The following is a 21,549-nucleotide window of genomic DNA, read 5'->3' as shown; positions in this document are numbered from 1 at the left end:
CCCCTTCCCTACATTCTTTCCATCCATGGCCAATGAAGTGGTCTTTTAAATATCTTTTTAAAAACCTATCTCTTCTGATCAAAACCCTTTAGTTACTTCCTCTTTCATTTCAAATAAAATCTGCCCTCTGTCCCATGTAATACTCAGCTGCAGGCAAGGATCATCAACGGCTGGTGAGAGATGGCTGGGGAACAGAGTATTTGCATGGTGGCAAAGTTTTACAGCCCAGATTACCAAGGGGATGATGTACCTTTAGAAGGAGAGATCTGGCAGTTAGGTCCTTGACCAGGTGGCCAAACTCAGCATCGTAATAGTGGGACCATCTAACATTACGCAGCTCCAAACGTGATGTGCTATGAAGTCCACAGTATCACCAGGGAAATGTTCTTGCCAAAAATGCTTAACTTCAACCTATTCAAAACCTCAGACTCCATTTCCATTTTACAGGAGAAACAGGGTTAGCGGAACAAACCAAACACCATGAGGAAACAATGAGACAAATCCAGAATGTGGGACATTCTACTGGAAACTGGTCCAAACTCTGGGAAAAACCAACAACATAACAAGAAAAAAAAAGTGTCAGCGCACGTGTGCACGTGTGTGTGTGTGTGTGTGTCTATTCGATATTAAAAGAGATCAATGCAACTAAATGCAATGTGTGAACCTTGATTGGCTCCTGGTTGGGTTAAAACCATAACTGCCATAATTATTATTAAACAGGCCATTGAGTCTATCCGAAAAACTTATACAACACTTAACTCCTCACAGGTCTACAGGGCCCTAGGCAACACGGCCGCCAGCTCTCTATCTCATGGCCGACAACCTGGGATTCCTGCCATCCGTCCTAAATCAGGACCTTTGCACTTGCTATTCACTCGCCCAGATCTTCTTTCCATCCCGATCGGATTTCACCTCTTCAGACGATCCTTCCATTATCCCCTTTCTAAAATAGTCCCACTCTCACTGCCCAAGCCCCTTACTCTGCCCTATTTTTTTTTTAAAGTAGGCTCCACCCCCGACCGGGGGCTTGAACTCACGACCCTCAGTCAGCCCGAGGTTCCTGCCCTATTCTTTATTTTGCCGGCCACTCTCCTAAATTTATTCCTTTTAAATGCCCTTATCATCTCCCCCAGTACAATGTAAGCTCCAAGAAGAAAAAGACTTTGCCTTTAGTCGTGTACTAGATCTCCAGAGCCCAAACAGCGTCCAGCATCCACTAGCCGCTGGATTAACAATTATTGGGGCTCCTGGGTGGCACAGCGGTTGAGCGTCTGCCTTCGGCTCAGGGCGTGATCCCGGTGTTGTGGGATCGAGCCCCACGTCGGGCTCTTCTGCTGTGGGCCTGCTTCTTCCTCTCCCATTCCCCCTGATCGTGTTCCCTCTCTCGCTGGCTGTCTCTATCTCTATCAAATAAATAAATAAAATCTTTAAAAAAAAAAACGATTATTGATTTAACAGGTCAGACTTTGACGAAACGACACCATTCACGTAGGGACTCTTTGCCAGGCGGCGGAGGGGTATTTTACAAACGCGACAACCACGCATGCGTACAAGATCCGGGAAGTGTGTCGGTGAAAGGGGAGGAGCATCGAGGAGTCTCCCGCTTAGAGGCGGTTGGAGCCTGGAGCTCAAGGTGGAGACGGCTAGGGCTTGGTGCGCTACCCGCGTGCGCACTACGGCCTGCAGCCCGCCGCGGCAAAGTTTAAGGTGCCCGGGGGCGGGGAAGTGACCCAGCGCGTGCGCAGTGCCCGCGGCGGCGCAGGTCCTTGTGTGTGCGGGTTGTGCTTAATCGCGCAGCGCGTGCGCAGTGCGGACGGCGGAGGGATTTGAGGTTTGTTCCACCCCTTGCCCCTGTCGCGAGCCGAGGCCGCGCGGGCTCGTGAGCAGCGGCCTGGTGCGCGCGCTGGGCGGGCGACGGAGGCAGACGGACGCGGGCGCCGCCGGAGTCGGAGCCAGAGCAGGAGTCCCTACTGCTGAGGGGCCGCCGCGAGCCCCCGGACCGTCGCCAGGCCGAGGAGGGCGCCGCGCGGCGGGTGAGTGTGGCTGAGTGGCCTTACCGGGTGCGGAGCCGCTACCCACAACCCCCTGCGGTGGGCCCCAGTCTTTCCCCGCGGCCGGGCCTCCTTCCGGCGCCACCGCACCTTTCTGCACCCCTTACCCAGAGTCCTCTGGGCACCAGGCCCTCTTCCCGCAGCTCTCCCGCGGTCCCTTACCCACAGGCCCTTGCGGCGTGTTGCCTTTTTCTCCCTCGCCTCCGCGGCTGCCTGGACCCTTACCCACGATTCCTTTCGTCTGTTGGGGGGGCCTGGATCTATTGCCCACAAACCCCTGGCTCGAGGGGCTTGTTGCTTCTGAGCCTCTTCCCTTGATCGGAGATTTCGTGCGACTCCCGCCCCCGTAACCTGTTCTCCAGGGTGTGGGACCCCTAGCCGCCATTGCTTTGGGCCTCCCTCGTAAGGATCCTTGAGTCCCCCGGACCCTCCCAGGGAACCTCTCAGCCCCACGGCTCCTTGCTCGTGACTCTCACGCTTAACTACTCCGAAACTCTTTTTCAGTCTTTGTTTCCTTGACTGGGCTTGCCCCGCGCTCGCACAGCCCTCCTCCCAAGAACCTGATTTCTTGTTCAGACTGATGCCTTTCCCTTAAGCCATAGGATCACTCCCGTGTTCTTACAGAACCTTTTTTCATACTGAGGTCTTGTCCCTCGTTCTCTCTTTTCTTGGGAGTCAGAGGATTATAGGGGGCTTCATCTCTATCCGGTCACCCTAACATAATGCTGTCCTGCTTCTGCTCTCAGACTTGGCAAGATGACCCAGTTTCTGCCGCCCAACCTTCTGGCCCTCTTTGCGCCCCGTGACCCTATCCCATACCTGCCACCTTTGGAGAAACTGCCACATGAAAAACACCACAATCAACCTTACTGTGGGATTGCGCCGTACATCAGAGAGTTTGAGGTGAGTTCACTGAGCAGACTTGGAATGGTTTGGGTCCTGGGGGGCCGAAGAGGTAGATTTGGGAGTCCCGTTTCTGGCCATTTTCTAGCAGTGTGATTTAGGCAGGAGACTCACTCTTTCTGATCCTCTGTCTTTTTTTTTTTTTTTAAAGTTTTTTTTTTTTTTTTCGACAGAAAAAGAACNCAGCCAGCGAGAGAGGGAACACAAGCAGGGGGAGTGGGAGAGGAAGAAGCAGGCTCATAGCCGAAGAGCCTGATGTGGCTCGATCCCATAACGCCGAGATCACGCCCTGAGCCGAAGGCAGACGCTCAACCGCTGTGCCACCCAGGCGCCCCCTGATCCTCTGTCTTAAGTGGGGTTGATAATGGATCCTTTGTGGGGTGGTTGTTGTTTGTTTGTTTGTTTGAAAATTCAGTAACTAGTAGTTAAGGATTCAGGCTCTGGAGTCAGGCAGTTCTTGGCTCACACGATTTATCAGCTGTGTGACCTTGGGCAAGTGGTGTATTCTCTTAGTTGATTTCTTCATTTTTAGCAAGGGGATAATAGTACTTTTCTCATAATATTGGCAGGGAATTAACTGCAAGACTTGGTACAGGGCTTGGCACCAAGTAGCCAGCAGTCATCAATGTTACCATGCTCATCAGTTTTGTTATTAATAGGGTGATGTTCATATGGGCTTGAGGATTTCAGCTCTGCAACTGCAGGGTAAACACAGATACGTGACCTGGGCTGGGCTTCTGGGCCTCCGTCTTTTCATTTGTAAACTGGGGGAAACGACATCAGAGGTGCATCAGAGCACACCTGAGAAGTGCTGGCATGCAGCCAGAAGTCAGAAGAGGCCAGTTCTGGTGTCAAGTGAGAAAGGGCAGCTGAAGGTGGAGGAAGCTGCAGAGCAGAAGGTAGTGGAGAGAGAACAGAAGACTGGTTCCTCAGGAGGATTTGCCACCCTTGGTGAACCGCTCCTGGGGAAATGTTATTAGCTAATTAAACAAATTTAATAGCTACAGGCCTGTGGCATCCTTGATGATGCGAGTCATGTGGCAGTTACAGTTTAATGAGCGGTTGGTGAGCCCTTCGAGAACTATCCTGGCCCTCAGAAGGTGTCCAGTTATTGCTTCTGGACTCGAATGTCAGCTCCTTTCGTTTCAGCCCTGGTCCCGATGTCTGTGGTGAAGGATGAATCTTTTGCGGAGTGATGTTGATAAATATAAAGGAATGATTTTGATTTTTCTTGTATATTTAAAGAAAGACTACAGAATAAAAGATGAAATTTTTATTAAGTTCAGTGGGCATAAAGCTACCTTATCTGGTTGCTGTAGAAGTTTCTGAATTCTTCTGATCTCTGTACTTCTCTTGTGACAGACCAGCAACGGTTTGTGGATAGCACCTGGTCCACAGACCGTGTTTTTGATCTTTGCCTCCCCCACCTCCATTGGCCTGGGAACTGTCCCATGCTTGCTTGTGTGTCTGGGTGGGGAGAGGTGAGTGGCTGGGTGCTCATTGTTTTCCAGATGGGTGTCCCTTGCAACCCCGTGTTCCTCCCACCCTGTCACCTCTCTTCTTGTTTCCAGGACCCTCGAGATGCCCCTCCCCCAACTCGAGCAGAAACTCGGGAGGAACGCATGGAAAGAAAGGTATGTCATTTTTGCCTGTTGGCCCCACATCTTTTTTGCCACTTTCTCCAGGATGTTCCCTGACATCAGGGCACTTCTGTCTGTATTCAGTTGTCCACCTTTCTCCTGACAGAGACGAGAAAAGATTGAGCGGCGACAGCAGGAAGTGGAAACAGAGCTAAAAATGTGTAAGTTTCTCTTCCTCTCCCATATTTTCAAACCCTCTTGCGTTTGTTTCCTACTGATCCACCCCAGGACTCTAAGTTGGGAAGATGGGATGGTTCACTTTTTTAGCTCACAAAGTGGGCCAAACACTGTTTGGTTTAGGCGTTTAAGGAGTACAGCATGGGGTCTGGGTTGGCGGGAAGGGAGCCTTGGAACCTTGGGCTGAATGTCCTACAGGGGAGCGCACTCAGAGGGGCTACTACAACCCACTGCGGTGTCATGGGCTGAAGCAGTGAGGCAGTTGTGGCTCCACTTTTGCTCCTTGACCCTCGTACTAGGACTTTTCCATCCCTTGCAGGTACAGGAGGAATTGGAGCACAGGACCAGATACATTATAACCATTAACCAGACTTCACAAGAGGGTCACATCAATCTCAGATGATCCTTTCTTGTTAGAGCAAGGGCTTTAGAGTAAGAAGACTTGGGGGCTTTTTTTCTGCATCTTGTGAGGCTGGTGAATCATGTCTCTTTGGACCTTATTTCTTGGAGTGGCATGTTTCCTCAAGGCAATTATGCAGATGCCTAACTTTTTTTTCCAATTTTATTCATTCATATGTCGGGGGAGGGCGGTGCGCACACACAAGCAGGGGGAGCGGAAGCAGAGGGAGAAGCAGGCTCCCTGCTGAGCAAGCAGCCTGATGCAGGGCTTGATCCCCACTCTGGGATCATGACCTGAGCCGAAGGCAGATGCTTACTGCCTGAGTCACCCAGGTGCTCCAACTTTTTTTTTTTAATATTTTATTTACATAATTTTTGAGAGAGAGAGAGAGCGGGTGTGAACTGGGGGTAGGGGTAGAGGGAGAGAATCCCATGCAGAACCCAGCTGATCGTGGAACCTGACACGGCTTGATCTCATGACCCCGAGATCATGACCTGACCCAAAACCAAGAGTCAGACGCCTAACTAGCTGGCCACCCAGGCGCCCCCAGACGCCTAACACGTAAAGACCTGGATATCTAGCTGAGAGCTCTCTGAGCACTGACTCACTGCAGTTGCTTTCTTGTCTATTCTCAGATGCATCCAAAGTATCTTAGACTCAATATCCAAACCACATTGAGAATTTCCTCCTCCCACCAACCTGGTCTCCTTGGATGTTTTCTTCAATGGAACATAGCCATGCAACTTTGCAAATCATGATCTCTATCGTGGGCCTGCCAGTTTGCTTTTGACAGTCTTTTTCCTCCTTTCCCCAGCCTGTCCCCATGGACTGTCCCTGTTACTCTCTGTCCCAAATCGGACCCTTTTCTCCATGTCTGCCACCACTCAGGTTCCCTCCTGCCCACACACAGTATAACTGGTTTGTGTACATCTCTGTCTCCACCAAATTCTTTGGGTCTTTTTTAAACACGACTGCACCTTTTTCTAACAGCTTTCTTTCGCCCTCGGCATAAGACCAAAGTCTCTTTCTTGCCCACTGTTCCAGACACACTGGGCACCATGCTCCCCTCCCACTCAACCCACAGCTGCCTCTTCTTATGGCTCATTCTTGCTGGATGGTGTCTTGTCACTGGGCTTTTGCCCAGGTTGTTCCCCCAGTCTGTGATGACATCTTCGTTTATGTGTAGCAGCTCTTCGTGTTTGGCCTCACTTTTCAAGCCTTCCATGCCTTCCTTGCTCATGTTGCATCACATTGTGTGCTGAAAGCCCCGAGTCCCGCTGCAGGTTGGTCACTTCAGTCTGCATGGGGGATTTGAAGAGAATCTCTCTCCCCACTGGAGGTTCAGGGTTGCACTGAGAGAGCAGGGTTTCGATGGGATTTGCTCGCTGTGACGGCCCCTCCCCTGTAGGGCCTGGCGCACACAGTTGTTGGCTGCAGTTAAGTCTGGGGAGTCTTTCCAGTCCGTTGCTAGGGCACAGGCCTTGCGCTCTGACCCACGTGCGCTTTAACCCCAATTCTGCCACTTGCAGCCAGGTGGCCTTGGGTTAATCACTTGTCCCTTTGGAAGTTATCTTCCCCCCTTTAAGAAGGGGTCTTGATGTGTTAAACGACACCACGAAGGTGCAGTCAGCCAAATCCAGAACGTGTGAAGTTGTATACAACAAACTTGTAACCCAGTTTCTTTAACCAATAAATGACAAGGAAAAGGAGCAGGGAGCGGACCCTGTGGACTAAAGAATCAAAAGCTCTGTTAGCCACGTGACATGCGTGGAGCTTGTTTGGATCTGGATTTAAATGAGCTAACTATAAATATCCAGTTTTGAAATAATGGGCATTTGAACACTGGGTCTCCAGTTAAGGAACTGACATAACGTGTTAAGGTGCAATGTCAGTATGGTGGTTCTGGGTTCTTAAAAAGTCTGTCAGAGGTAGAAATGGTAGATCTGGGGTTTGATCTAAAATACTTTGGTGGGATGGGGGTAGAGATGAAACGAATGTGGCCAAGCATTGGTAATTGAAGCTGGTTCCTAGAGCTTCATTATATCGTTTTCTGCTTCCCTACGTGTTTGGACTTCTGCATAATTGAAAAGAAAAAAGAATGGATCAAGTATATGAGGATTTTTATGCCACCGAGAGCCTCTTTCCCCACTACAGAAGCTTGCTGTGCCTTGTCCCAGTTAACAGCTACCCTTTGAGGGGACCTCATCCCTTCCGAAGCAGTTGGTGTACTTCATACTATTGATTTCTCACAGCTTCCAAGCGTGGCAGGGGTTATTACTCCTATTTTTAAGACAAGGAAAATCGAGGCTCGTTGAGGCCTAATATGCTTACCGAGAGAGTTAGTTCTGAGATGCTTTCCCCACCATCCAAAAGTCTCATGAGGTTTCCCCACCACACAAGACAGTTCTTTGAGCCCCTGCTCTGGGTCGCTACCTAGATAATCCCTTTAGCCAAGGATTTCCCAAGGGCAAAGTGGCCAGCACAAAGAAGTGCTGTGGGTATGTGTGTGCATGTGCGCGGACTGGTGAACTGCTGACCAACTTTAGTTCTTTGCCACTGTCATTGTGCTGACATGGTCTTTTTTCTGGTACAGGGGTACTTTTGGCTCGGCTGCACTAGCTTTTGCCTTTAGTCACATTCGTGGGCCCCTTGGGTAAGCGGGAACCACAGAGCCTGCCGCCGTGTATCCGCGGCGCTCCTGGCACCTCCACGCTGCGTGCCAGGAAGTGCACTCCCCAGGCAGCCGTCGGTGGTCCCACTGCTGCATTCCTGCCACACTTGTTCAACCACCTACTGCCGGCTCTTGGCAGATGCATTTCCTGTTGCTGCTGTGAGACTTCAGGGTCTTTAGTCAGACGTCCTCATCCCAGTGAAGGCTTTCCTGACCTTCCCCTTACAGCTCTTCTGCCTGGCACTGTCACTGATAGAATTGGGTGGTTTCCTTATTTTGTTTATGGTCCGCCTCCCTGCATTTATGTCTGATCTCCAGCAGGTCAGGGATCTTTTTTGTCTGGTTCATTTTGAATCCCCGACACCTAAATGACAGCTCCAGGCACTTGCTAGTACTCCACAGGTACCTGTTAGATGAATGGATGAGAGCGGCCTGGTGCAGTTTGAGAGACCAGGGCACAGAAAATGACAGTGCAGAGGGATGAGGTAGGGTGAGCAACTGAAGAGGGCAGGCTCAAAGATGGGGTTGTCTTCAAAGGCTGCCATTAGTTTCCAGGTAGTTCTTTTAAATGTGGGCTCAGTCCACTGAGTTGTAGTAAATTCTCTCAAGTCAGCTTGCACTTGATTTATGTTTGCAGTGTAGCCCTCTCACCAGAAACAGATCTGGAACTTTATCTCTCTGGCTTCCTACAACACCTAGACTATCTTCCTGAGAAGCTAATGCCTAGATATTCAGCATGGAGCCTGTGTGTTAGAACCCCCAGCCTGTGAGGTCGGGCTGGGGTGTAAAACTGGGCTTGGCCTCTTTGCTGCTCTGACACTTCTTCCTCTTCCGTGCTTCAGGGGTTGGTTTTGTTTCCATTTGCAAAATGATTACTCCTCAGCATCCAGCACAGTGTTGGGGCCTAATTATATGTGCAATCAATTATTAACGTTCCTTTTCTCATATTCCCACACAATGTGGCAGGTCATTCTAAGGGCAGCTCTGTGTCATGGAAAAACCGCCTCCACTGGGCACGGCGCCTCTGGGGCCCTGGTGGGATTCGAGGGCCATTGTGTGGGGTTGGGTCACCATAATCTGAAAAGGACTTCTTCCCAGGCCTGAGCCATCGGAATCACCTCTGGAAAGAGGTTTTTTGTTTTTGTTTTTTAAGATTTTATTTATTTGACAGAGAGACAGCGAGAGAGGAAACACAGCAGGGGGAGTAGGAGAGGAAGAAGCAGGCTCCCAGCAGAGGAGCCCGACGTGGGGCTCGATCCCAGAACGCCGGGATCACACCCTGAGCCGAAGGCAGACACTTAACAACTGCGCCACCGAGGCGCCCCTGGAAAGAGTTCTGTAATAGATTTTGGTTCCTGTCTGTAGAGATGGTTATTCCTCAGTGGCCTTGTGGGAGTAAGAATCTGATCCACGTCTTGTGGACTGGCTTTCTCCCTGAGGCACGGGCCATAGTGCTTCGGGAAGAAAGCAAGGCTCCTGCTCTCCTGGCCTCTCTCCCCGCTTTGATGGAACGTTTCCCTGGGGCTGTAGTTGCAGGTGCTGCCGTCAGGTGGCAGTGTGGCCCCACAGGTGAGGGAGGAACTGACACCTGGAGTGATGGCGCTGCCTCAGAGACACCCAGTCTTCCCCAGGAAGGGACTGGAGGCTTCGGGTGTGTAGGGCTGAAATGGCATTTAGGCTGGCCCCATCCAGTCAGCTTGAGGTCAGCCTATCCCCTTCCCCCATCAGCCTCAGTTGGTTAGTCAGATAAAGCCCACTGTGTTCTAGGGAAGCTGGAGAGAGGAGCATGCCCAAGGTCTCCAGGTCGCTGCCGGTTTCTTCTGTCTCATGGGCCTGTCTCACATAGCAAGACTGTTGATGCCTTGTACTTACACATTGTGTTCTTCCTGCACAGGGGACCCTCACAATGATCCCAATGCTCAGGGTGATGCCTTCAAGACTCTCTTTGTGGCCAGAGTGGTGAGTCCCCAGCTCCCTGCCCCTGGAGCCCCAGAGGAGCCTAGAACCCTGGGCTGCTGAGAACTTATGTGTGGGACAAAGGACAACAGGCTAAGTCCTGGAATGTTCTGAGGGCTTTGGGATGGCTCACTTCTCCCACTTAACTTTGTGTATCTGTCTCCTGGTAGAACTATGACACGACAGAATCCAAGCTCCGGAGAGAGTTTGAGGTGTACGGACCCATCAAAAGAGTGAGTGAACTGGGGCCTCGGCTACTGGAATTGGAACGGGGCGGGGGGAGGGAGAAGGCTGGCTCCCAGCCCCAAGGCTGCATCCTGTTATCTTGAGGCTTTGGAGGCCATGGCCTGTGCTTACACGCAGCCGACTCTGGGTAGCAGGAGTAAAGCTAAGAAGTTGGCAAACTATAAACTTACTATTTGTAAATAAGGGCTTATTGGTAACCAGCCAAGCCCACTTGCTCACTGTCCTCTGGCTGCTGTTCCTGTAAGACACTTGGGTAGTTGACAGACTGAGGCCCTCAGAGCTGGAAGTATCTGCTGTCTGGTCCTTTAGAGAAAAAGTGCAAATGTGTGTGCTGACTCCTGTTTTAGGGCAAGGCTTTCTGTTGAACTGACATGTCTTGAATCCGTTGAAAAGTCACTTAAGTTCTCTGGGCAGTGGTGAGGGCTGGAGGTCATTGTGCGCAGTCACTGCTGAGCCCAGCACCATCCGAGCGTTAGTCACTCTGGGCTCTTGAGGACAGGGAGAGGGTCCGAGGCGTCTGCGTTTGAATGGATGGGATTTCTTTGAGAACCAATCTCTGCCTGCGCCCCCCTTCCTGCCCCCCAGATACACATGGTGTACAGTAAGCGGTCAGGAAAGCCCCGCGGCTATGCCTTCATCGAGTACGAACATGAACGAGACATGCATTGTGAGTACCTTCGGCCTGAGCCCTGCCCTCTGACCCTCTCTCTTCTCTGCTGCCCAACCCCTTCCCGTCGTCTGTCCCCCCCTCCCCCCCTGCCAAACCTGACATTAGCGATGTCTTTTCTCCTCCTCCCTCTGTTTCTGATATATCTTTTTTTTTTTTATATACGTGTTTTTTAAAAAACAAAAACCAAAATCCCCCACAACGTGTGTGTGTGTGTGAACCTGGGGAGGTAAGTGCCACACGTTGAACCTCAGGGGCAAGGAGGGAACTGGGTGGGGGCTGGGGCCAGCTGGAGGTGGGGGGGAGGGGTCGGATGTTCGGGGAGCCTCTCCCCATTCCCCCCCACCAGTATTGGGGGCGGCCAGGTTGGAATGAGGACTGGCCTTTGAACCTGCCCTCTCTTTCCCCCCCAGCAGAGCTGGGGCTGGGCCACCCAACCCTCCACCTCCCCACCCCTGGCCCCCCACCCTGTTCCTCAGCGGGCAGTGGGTTGGTAGGCGTGTTTAGCGCCTGCCCCCACATTTCCAAAGCCCCCTTTGAGGCTGCGGCGGCGTCCACATGGGCAGGGATGGGTGGGTGGGGGCGGGCAGGGCTGCGGCGTGTCCAGGGGCCGCCGTATTAATTGACTGTTCTTATTGTCACTGCAGCCACCACGCAGCTGGCTTGCAGCTGATGCTTACGCTCCCCTTACAACACCTCAGTGTATGGTTGGTATAAGGGTTTGTATCATGGGTAAGATCACTCAGCACCGCACACCAGCCCAGCTTAGCCAGGCAGCTCAGGAGCAGTGAGGCATCCCTCCTCCCATCCCCAGTTGCCCCCGAGGCCTCCCCGCACCCAGAACCCTTTCCTTGTTTGGGTGCCCTTTGTCCCTCCTACCACCCCTTCCCCCAATCCATATATGCTCTCTGATAATCTGGCTGATCCCAGGAAGGGAAGGATGAACCCTGATGGGAAAGGCAGCCGGCCTCTCCAGTTGGGCTCCACCCAACCCCTGACTTACCTGGCTTCATGACGTCAGCGGCAAGGTTACGGGAATACTGAAGACAGGATGCACTAGGGCAAGGGTTCCGTGTGGAACCCTTCAACCCTTTGCTCCTGGGCCCTGTGCTTCTGTGGGGCTGTCACTGTGGTGGCCCTGGAGAATCTTTCTGGTTGCTAGACTCAGGGTGCTGTGCCCCTTTTCTGTCTGCCTTACCATGGTTGAGGCCTACCAAAGGGCTGTGGTGCCCAGCGGCTCTGCAGAGTGCATGGAATTGGGGTTTGGGGTGTGGGAGGGATCGAGCGACAGGCTGCAAGCAGCTGAAGGTGTTGTAGATTTTACTTAAGACCCTTCCACTGTCTAGAGACCTAAGAGAGGGAGAGAAAGAGAAGCCTAGAAGTACACATGTCACATGGTTTCTTTGTTGGTACTCCTGGGTTGGGCCTCTTCTGGGGTTTGGGACACTGAACCAGAGCAGGGTTCCTTTGCTTGACTGTGTTCCCGGTCCTTAAATCCCTTTACCCCACTACCCTCCTCTGGGTTCAGGGGCCAAATGGCCCCTCCTCCTCAAATCACGGGCAGCACTCCATCTCCTGGACCCCCCAGGCTGTCCCCTTGTGTGCCAGCCTTTGAGTGGCAGGTGGTGGGAGGGAATGTGGAATTCGAGGTGGAAAAGTCCTTCTATGTGCTGCGAGGGGGTGGGGCGTGTGCCTAGTTCAGTGTGGACTTTACTGGGAAAGGTGAGGGTGGACAGGTTCGCTAAGGCCTCCCCAGCCTTCTTTTTAAATTCAACAAGCGAGTCCCAGGGCTTTACCAGCTCCTAGACTTGATGTTAATCCTTGTCTTCCCCTCTTTCAAGGCCTCCATGAGGTTTTTTTGGGGTCCACCACTTCCTCTGCCTGTCTCCAGGTGGTGCAGGAGATGTGGTTCCTCTCCCTCTCTGTGGCTCCCTAGAACCCCCCACTTCCCTTCCCTGTAGCTTTAGCTGACCCCATGGTGGTGGGTGTGGGGTCTGTGCGCGTGCTCAGGTAAGCTTGGGGGCTCCAGGTAAGCGGTCCCGTGTCCCCCCCCGGGAAGCCCGCCTCCTCGCCAGGCCCCCAGGAGTTGCCGAGCCCCCCCCATCCCGCTCGGTATGGACACCCGCAAGGCCGGCATCGGTAAATGGCACCTTTTTCTCTTCCTCTGGTTGTTATTTGGGGGGGAGAGGGCTGGGGCGGGGCAGGGTATTGTGGTTGGTTGAGGACAACCCCCTAGGCCAGGGCTGGGGGTGGGAAATGGGCTTTTTTGGCCTTCCCGACGCCCCGTGTGAGACAGGCCCGGGATTGGGCCTGCCCATTGCTGTGCCCTGCCCAAGAGCAGGAACATGCCTCTCCCTGAATCTCCCCCTCTACTCCTCACCCTTCCCGAGAGGCTCCGGCTGGGGTTGGCCTCCCAGCGTGTGTTGAGCTGGGGGTGTGGAGGGAGAGATGGGATGGGGGCTGGGATTGGGTGGCAGTCAGTCGGCTCAGGTAAGGCAGGAATTGTCAGTAGCACCGCACGCCTCCCATTGCCTCCCCCAACTTTCCCTCTCCCCCAGCTGCTGTAGGGGGCCCCTCCAGGCCCCCTGGGAGCACCATAACCCACCCTTCTGCTCCCTGCCATCTCCTAAAGAATTCTCCCACCTTTTCTGGTTCATTTTCTGTTCTGATGTCTGTTCCCCCCATGCTCACCTCCGCCCCCACCCTCAAAAAACGAAAAGGAAAACCGGTGTGAACTGGGGTGCAGAGCGGCCCAGCTGGGCCTCCTCCCCCAGCATGATGTTTTAGGGTGCATGCCTGGGGTTGTGGAGGAGCCCTCCCCCACAGCAGAGTCCAGCCTTAAGTTAACCTCCAGTTTCTTTGCAGCGACTTTGGCCGCCTGGGCAGGAGGGGGCTGCTCTGTCGAATGGGAGTAGGAAGGGCCTGGGAGCCCAGGGGCACGGTGGTTGGGGTGGTCTTGCTCCCCCCCAATGGTGATTGGGGGGTGATAAACAGGTGCCGAGATGGAGCAGGCCCCTCCTGGTTTGGGAGAGGGTTGGTCTGGCTGTCAGTTGCCTGGCTGTCTGGTGGGCGTGTGCGTGAGTGTGCGCGTGCGCACAGAGTGTGTTGATGGGGATGTGGGGGTGGGGATGCCACAGAGCTGGGCCCTGTCCTGACTAGAGGACCCTCTGGGGACTCCTCCCCCTCCCCCCTCCCCACATCTGTTGCAGCCGCTTACAAGCACGCAGATGGCAAGAAGATTGATGGCAGGAGAGTCCTTGTGGACGTGGAGAGGGGCCGAACTGTGAAGGGCTGGCGGCCCCGGCGGCTAGGTGAGCACTTCCTGCCCCGGCTGGACCCTGGTGGGCCTGACTCCCTTCTGTGTCCTCTGCTGCTTTCTGTCTTCCCTTCCTCTTTCTGCTTGCCTGGCTGCTCATCACATCCTCCCTTCCTCCTTCAACTCCTCTTGTCACCATCATCATTCCTGGTGGCTATCTTCTCATTCTGGGTTACTGATTAGGAGCGGGAGCTCAGGCCTGGAGAGGCGAGTCTCGGATCATATGCCAGCTTGTGTACTTACTAGCTGGTGGCTTTCCCCTCTTTCTGCCTCATTTTCCTTTATCCTGGAAAGTGGGGATAACCTCAGAGTTCACTGAGCTCAGCATACCAGGTGCCCAGCTTGGCAAGTGGCACGTGGTAGGGCTTGTAAATGTCACTCTCTCATCCATGTATTCTTTGTTCTTGCCCGTTTGTTTATTCATTGATTACCAGCTGTGTACCACGATTTTTAGTCAAGAGCAAGACTAGAGAGCCTCTGTTTGTCTCTGTTCCTTATTCACTGTGTCGGTCAAGGTCAGTTTGGTTGCAAGTATCAGAAACACGTTTGAGCTTTTGAAAGCATAAAGGACCTTGTTGGTAGAGAATCCTGGGGGTCCTTTGGAGCCCAGAGGTGTGTGATCCCAGTGGGCCTCCAGAGGATCTGGTAGCCAGACCTTAAAGCTGTCAAGAGCTACCTCTGGCGTCACAGCAGCTTGCTTCCACCCTGCCTGCTGTCTTTGCAAACCGGTCTTTTCTGTGTTTCCCTGCACTGGCCCCGTGCCTGCTCTGCTCTTACGCCTAGTCCTGGTTGAGTCTCTATGCTTTGGGGTGCTTGGAGCTAAGTGGCTTGGTGTTGGGCCTGGACTTGGGGCTGTGGTCCTGCCATCCAAACACGCATGTGAAGGACCTACTCCTGCGAGGGTGAGTGACAGCTCTCCAAGAGAGATGGTCCTCCCTGGGCCGACAACTCAGGCAGGTGTGGTACTACCTGCTTTTACTCCCCCGCCTGCACTGTTCTCACCCTGGACTGGCCTGTGCGACCTAGACCATGCTCTCACCTGCTGAGTCTCGGAACAGTAGATAGGTTCTTGTCTTTCCCTTGTTTCTCTAGGGTGCAGTGAGTGTTTCACAGTCTGCTATTTTCTGCTGTAGAGTGCTGGAATCCCAGAATCTTCTAGTTCAGTTGGCATTCAAACTTTGTGATAGCAATCCCAGTACATCTGACCCAGTATATATCTGTGGAAAAATATCACCCAAAACAAAATTTTATGAACAGTAATTATCTTTTCTACGGGCAGTACTAGTATTTTATGTTCTGTTGTTTTATTTTGTATTTTAATATATTGGTTGCAAGCCATCAAATTGATGATGGGATCCATAGCTGGATCATGACCTGAAAATGGAAGACGGTAGTCTGTTCTGTGCTATGCCTGTGATGTTCCAGATGCGTGGTGGTTGCCTGTCCCGGGTAGAATGTTTGCTCTCCAATTGGCCTTCCTCCTTTTTCACTGGCACTGCTAAAAGTCATTTCCTTATACGGAACTCGGGCCTGCCTCACTGAAGCTTGCTTCTAGTCTGGGTGGTGCAGAAGGGTGCATGAAAGGGCAAGTTCTGGAGTTGGCTGGGAGCCCTAACCCAGTTCTGCACCTTCGTTGCCAAGTCCCCGTGGGCAAGTGACTGTCTTGGTTTTCTCATCTGCAGAAGGAGCTCTCTATTGCTACTTAAAATTGTTCAGTCGGTCATCTGACTACAGTCGGTCATCTGACTACAGTACATAGACTTTTATATTGTGGGTGCTGTACCACATGTGTTGGTTACAACGAGCAAAACCAGACACAGTCCCAACTTGTGTGGTGCGTAATAGTCTGCCGGGAAAGGCAAGCATTCCTCAGCTCACACAGATGTATTAAATGTGAAGCTCCCCAAAAGTTTCAGGAAGGAAACGTATATGGTCTGTGGGTATATAATGGAGAACAGCTTAATCTGGTAGGTCAGGAAAGGCTTTCTGAGCAAGTGATGTTAGGGCTAACCTGTAACAGGTGAATAAGTTCAGAGGGAAGATAAGATTCTAGGGAAAGAGATGACTCCAAACTGGGGCAGAAAGGAGATGGAGAGTATAAGGGGATTGAGAACCGCCCAGAATGTAAAGAACCAGGAGCCCCTGGTTTGAAAAGTGGACAGTGGGAAGCCATTGGAGGCTTTCAGGCAGATCATTTAGAAAGGTCACTGGCTTGGAGTGCCTGGGTGGCTCAGTCGGTGAAGTGCCTTCAGCTCAGGTCATGATTCTTAGGGTCCTGGGATGGAGCCCCATTCCGGGCTCCCTGCTCGGCGGGGAGTCAGCTTCTCCCCGTCTTCCACCCTTCTGCACACCCCTCCCCATCTTATGCTGTGTTTCAAATAAAATCTTAAAAATATTAAAAAAAAAAAACACTGGCTTTGGTTTGTGTGAGGAGGAGGCCACTGAGTGGGAAGGGTTTGCAAGGCTTGGTGGTACCTGCCTGTGAGGGGAATGTGCTTTGGAGTCTGAGTGCAGGTGTTTCCCAGGTGGCACTTTGTGAAAGAGCTCCCATCTCTGTAAAGCATGGCTGTCCTGTTAAATGTGGTTGCAGTCCTTCCCTTTGCTCTTTAAGGGTGCCCCTCACTTCCCTTGCCTAAGCGCCTGACGTGAACATCCGGCATTCCGGCCGNCCCCCCCCCCCCCCCCCCCCCTCCCACCCCAGGAGGTGGCCTAGGTGGGACCAGAAGAGGCGGGGCTGACGTGAACATCCGGCATTCCGGCCGGGACGATACTTCCCGCTATGATGAGAGGTAGGATTGGGCAACTGGTTTCCTGGGATGGGGGTGGTCACGTGGGGGAGCCCTGCCACAACCCTCTGCCCACCTCATCCAGGCCCGGCCCCTCCCCGCTTCCCCACAGGGACCGGGACCGGGACCGCGAGCGGGAGCGCAGGGAACGAAGCCGCGAGCGAGACAAGGAGCGAGAACGGCGACGCTCCCGCTCCCGGGACCGGCGGCGGCGCTCACGGAGTCGCGACAAGGAGGAGCGGAGGCGCTCCAGGGAGCGTAGCAAGGACAAGGACCGGGAACGGAAGCGGCGAAGTAGCCGGAGCCGCGAGCGGGCACGCCGGGAGCGGGAGCGCAAGGAGGAGCTGCGTGGTGGCGGAGGTGGTGGCGACATGGCAGAGCCCTCTGAGGCTGGTGATGCGCCTCCTGATGATGGGCCTCCTGGGGAGCTGGGTCCTGATGGCCCTGATGGTCCAGAGGAGAAGGGCCGGGATCGAGACCGGGAACGACGTCGGAGCCACCGGAGCGAGCGGGAGCGGCGTCGGGACCGTGACAGAGACCGGGATCGCGAGCACAAGCGGGGGGAGCGGGGTGGCGAACGGGGCAGGGATGAGGCCCGAGGTGGGGGTGGTGGCGGCCAGGACAACGGGCTGGAGGGTCTGGGCAATGAAACCCGAGACATGTACATGGAGTCTGAGGGAGGTGATGGGTATCTGGCTCCGGAGAACGGGTATTTGATGGAGGCCGCACCAGAATGAAGAGGGCCTCCCCCCTGTTTTGTTTGGATGTGTTCCTACCCACCCCTCTGCTGTCATCCTCTCCCCTGACCTTCTTGGTCACCACCTAAGTTTGCCAGCCAAGGGTAGGAGTCTCCTTATTTGTTCTGGCCCCTCAGATTTAAAAATAAAATTAATTTCCTGTTGATAACGAGCACTTTTGTTTCTTCTTCACTACTCTTCATGCCTTCCCATGAAGGTCATCACCTGACTGTTGATAGCCCCACTTTGGCTTGAGTCCGAGGGCCTGCCAAGGACTTGGGGTTTATGACCTAAGCCTGGGGCTACCCACTTGACACCTGACCTGCTTAAAATGGAAGAAGGAGGTGCTCTGTAAGGGTTCCCTCCTTTACAGTCTTTCATCCCGTTGTGATTTTCTTTCTCCTCCTTTTTTTTTTTTTTCCACACATTCCCTGTGGGGCTGTCCCTACCCTTGCCTCGGTGGTCAGATGGGGTTCTAGACACTAAATTGCTGCAGGTTTGTGTGAAAGGGAAGCTGTGGTCTGAGTTGGAGAGCAGGAAAGGCTGCAGAGGGATGAGATGTGGTGCCGCAGAGCAGGTGCACGGGGCTGGGAGGGCAAAGGGCCTTCGGTTCATGCCCGCAAGTTCACCGTATTTTTACTTCATGCCTGCCAGTGACAGTGGAAGATTAAGAGGAAACCCCGCAGAGGTTCCATCAGCAGTTGAGATTCCAGGCATTTCCGGGCAGGAGATTACTAAGGTGACGGTGAGGACACTTCAGTCTGGTGACCATTGAGAAGGAAGCCAGTCAGCCTCGCAGAAGCCCAGAGGGGCTCAAGACCACAGCTGCAGGTACAGCAAACGCAGCAGACTCCAGAACCTCTTCCTGGAATGTCTGACAACTGATTCAGCCCTCGGGATGCCTAGGAGCCGGGCATTTTCTGCGTAGCCAAATACAGGACCTATTTTTGTGTGAGGAGTTTCTCAGTCTAAAGGTAAAGTTGGCCTGATAACCCAGAGGTGGCCTGTCCGTTAGATCTGACCCAAGGAGTATGCTTTTTAACTGCCTCATTCTATATAAGCATACAAGGATGATAGCCAATGGAGCAAATCCTGCCGCAGGAGACCAGAAACTGAATGGAAAAACTGTCTTGGAAGAATTTAGGGAATAAAAGAATTCAGTGCCTCTAATTAGTATGTTCTTACAGATATCTCAGATACTGCACCTGTGAATTGGCCATGAAGAACAGTGTTTGGGGCTAGCGCGACATAGGCCAGTTACATAAAGCCCAGACAAGATGTGCAAAAGCAGCTTGCAGAAGGCACCGGGGAGCTTGACTCGAGGGTGTCTGATGCCTAAGAAAAGGAAAGCACGCAGGTGAACTTCATACTTACCCTCTCTTTTTCCTCGAGGGCATTTGCCAGTTAAGCGTGGGGAGGGGGATTGACTCAGTGGCAGCCCATCAGACTGAGTTTACACTGGTTGGACTGCATAGCTTGGACTTGGCAGAATTTCCAGATGGGGCACTGAGCCCCCAGATCTACGTGCAGTCTTCCCTCAAGGCACTTGCCAGCTGCTAAACTGCTTGCTGTCAGTGCAAGACAGATCTCCAGAGCTCCAGCATACTGGAGTAAGGCCACAAGTGAAATAGACTAAGCGCGAGGAAACCTGAAACTGGACCTCTCAGGATTTATAGGTGATCTCCCTGCTAGGAGAGGACTTAGCCCTTTGGGGGAAGATGTAATTCAGAGCCTCTGTGATTCTTTAGTACACAATGCTCAGCATTTACTAAAAAATCAGTAGGCATTCTGGAAAGAAGAGTTGCTGAAAACCAAGGGAAAAGTAGCCAAGAGACCCAGGCATTCTGATGCTGGGAGTTATCAGGGAGTGAAATAACTATAGGCTCACAAAACGAGGAAAGGATGGAGAGCTTTAATAGAGATCTGCCATCTTTAAAAGAAAAAAAAATTAAACTTTAGAACTGAGAACAATAACAAATTAAGATTTTAGGTGCATTTTGCAGTTAATCAGATACTATATAACCCGAAATGTTCCTGTTATAACACATTAGAAGTGCTGGGGTGGGAAGAGAGAAACTTTCTTGAAAGTAAGAGAAACCTCATGATCTTTTAAGTAAGTTAACAGGATACATGGCACCAAAACAAGGGATTTAAAGGAGAGGAAACTGGATCCCATTCAGAGCAGTGGGGAAAATCCCAGGATGGCAGCTTCTAGAGTGCCTAGTCCAGGCTGGAGTCAGAGGACTCAAGTTTCCAAGGAGTTTCAGCATAAAAGGTTCAGTCGCTGAACTGATGGAATTTCTGATTTCACAATGTACGTTAACCATCGTGCTGCGTGCATACCTTAAGCTTCCGCAGTGATGCTTGTCGATTATTTATCAGTAAACCTGGCTTAAAAAGATTGAGTAAAATATGTTGTGATGGAAAGTTTGAAAAATTGAGAATGTCGTGAAAGAAAAGCAGATTGAAGTTGCAGGAAAACTGTTGAGGAAAGGAAATGTAATCACAGAACACTGCTTGGGCTCTCTAGCACTAAACAGTCAGTATTTAGACATAATGTGAGCCCTTTATTGATTGCCCTAAAAACTGGTAGCATAAAACTACCATGGGAAGAGAGCAGAAAGTTTTTAAGAGCAGAAAATCAATATGTAATATATTACTAACATCTAAAATTGATAAATTGAGAAATAGCAGGTTACTTAGGTACACAAGCAAAACATCTGTAAGTTGTTGCCTCTTGCAGCAGGGAGAGTTAGGACAGGAGCTGGTGCTTTTCAATATTAGCCCTTCTGTGTTCTTTGATTTTGTTTTCACTGTGAACATTTGTTATTGTTATTAAAATGAGAGAAAAAGAAATACTATAAAGGAGAGGGATAGACATACCTGCTCTATTCCTCTCACTTGGCAAAAGTCCTTTTCAGGATTCCATTTCCCCTTCCAGCTAATGGTGTGGTGGGCAGCAGTCAGATTTTCCACAGTCTTGTCCACGTTTCCTACATTTCTTTGGCCTCTCTAGAGTATATCTGATCCCACTGCCCATTTCTTTTTAAAAAGCATTCTTAATGGTTCCTCCCACCTGGTTTTCCTCCTACTTTCCTGCCATTCTTTATCTTCTTCCTAACTTTGAAATGTTAGGAGTTTCAGGGACTCAGTCCCAGGTCCTCTTCACTGTATATTGTCTTGCCCCCAGCTAATGAACACAACTAATCACCAAGACAGGTCCAGACATTTCCACATCTGTCCACCTGTCCTTCCTGTCTCCTATCCACACTCAAGCCATCACAGGATTACTGAGAGAGCCTTCTAGCTGGTCCCCCTGCTCCCACTATTGCTGCCATCGAATCCAGTCCCCGCACTGTGGCTACACGGATCTTAAAATACACAGTTGAATATCACATTTTACTCTCAGGAGTTTCCATGAAGTCCAAAGTCCTCATGTGTACGCCAACACACAAGGCCGTGCATGACCTGTGTCCTGCCTACCTTCTCGCCATCATGAACCATTCCAGTTCTTACTTCGTGGGCTCTTTCTGCCTGGAAAATGATTCACGCCCCACCTCCTGATGATCTTCCCTCCAAGGACTATCAGTGGCCCTCCTAGAACACCACCTCTTCACTCCCAGTTTCTCATCACAGCCATAGTTGGTTGTCTACCTCCCCTCCCGCACAGACTAAGTTCCTTGAGGGCAGTGGGCTTGTCTGCCCTGCTCACCATCGTGTCCAGATGTTTAACATAACGTTTGTCCAGTGAACATGGAGAAAAAAGAAAGGGGAGAGACACGTGTAGCGGGCAGGGCAGTGAAACAGAAGGTGGTGCAAACAAGCTGCAAGAGGAGGGGTCGCAAACGGGACAGGCGGTTGGCGACTGTGGGCTGGGCAGCCAGACAGGCGTGGCAGCAGGTGGGGCGGTCGCGGCGCCGGGAGCGGAGCGCACGTCGGGCCGCGCCCCCGCAGGGGGCGCCAGCCGCCCGGGGCGTGGCCTCGCCTAGCCCCGCCCTC

General features: G+C 52.2%; 2 protein-coding genes across 4 annotated transcripts in view; both read left to right on the top strand.

The window, feature by feature from the left end:
* The first annotated feature begins 1,617 nt into the window (after positions 1 to 1,617).
* On the top strand, positions 1,618 to 17,722 carry SNRNP70 (small nuclear ribonucleoprotein U1 subunit 70). Of its 3 annotated transcripts, none has more exons than XM_034672363.1 (10): positions 1,618 to 2,033; positions 2,798 to 2,954; positions 4,526 to 4,588; positions 4,701 to 4,755; positions 9,737 to 9,801; positions 9,969 to 10,031; positions 10,630 to 10,711; positions 13,921 to 14,022; positions 16,729 to 16,816; positions 16,926 to 17,722. In XM_034672363.1, exons 2-10 carry the CDS (start codon positions 2,808 to 2,810, stop codon positions 17,548 to 17,550), a joined length of 1,290 nt encoding a protein of 429 aa, XP_034528254.1. In that variant the 5' UTR covers positions 1,618 to 2,033; positions 2,798 to 2,807; the 3' UTR covers positions 17,551 to 17,722. The 3 variants fall into 3 exon arrangements, with proteins under 3 accessions (XP_034528254.1, XP_034528252.1, XP_034528253.1); XM_034672361.1 differs by having other exon boundaries at positions 1,621 to 2,033; positions 16,899 to 17,722; XM_034672362.1 differs by lacking the exon at positions 1,618 to 2,033 and adding an exon at positions 2,195 to 2,453 and having other exon boundaries at positions 16,899 to 17,722.
* A 1,160-nt stretch (positions 17,723 to 18,882) lies between these two features.
* Positions 18,883 to 21,549, top strand: part of LIN7B (lin-7 homolog B, crumbs cell polarity complex component) — a gene marked incomplete at its 5' end in the record, with an annotated part of 6,244 nt that continues 3,577 nt past the window's right edge. Inside the window, one exon of the mRNA XM_034638980.1 lies at positions 18,883 to 18,907. Coding sequence (XP_034494871.1) covers positions 18,883 to 18,907 — 25 coding nt within the window. The remainder of the gene's footprint in view (positions 18,908 to 21,549) is intronic.

This window comes from Ailuropoda melanoleuca, chromosome 12, assembly GCF_002007445.2.
Source record: "Ailuropoda melanoleuca isolate Jingjing chromosome 12, ASM200744v2, whole genome shotgun sequence".
NCBI classification, from domain to species: Eukaryota; Metazoa; Chordata; class Mammalia; order Carnivora; family Ursidae; genus Ailuropoda; species Ailuropoda melanoleuca.
The sequence above is the reverse complement of the archived record's forward strand: the minus strand, read 5'-3'. Positions and strand labels throughout refer to the sequence as shown.

Excerpts from the sequence above, each read along its gene's own strand:
- SNRNP70 (XM_034672361.1), top strand. The coding sequence starts at position 2,808 with ATGACCCAGTTTCTGCCGCCCAACCTTCTGGCCCTCTTTGCGCCCCGT. Across the intron at positions 14,023-16,728 it reads CTGGCGGCCCCGGCGGCTAG|GAGGTGGCCTAGGTGGGACC; the intron begins GTGAGCACTTCC and ends CTCCCACCCCAG. Across the intron at positions 16,817-16,898 it reads ACTTCCCGCTATGATGAGAG|GCCCGGCCCCTCCCCGCTTC; the intron begins GTAGGATTGGGC and ends CACCTCATCCAG.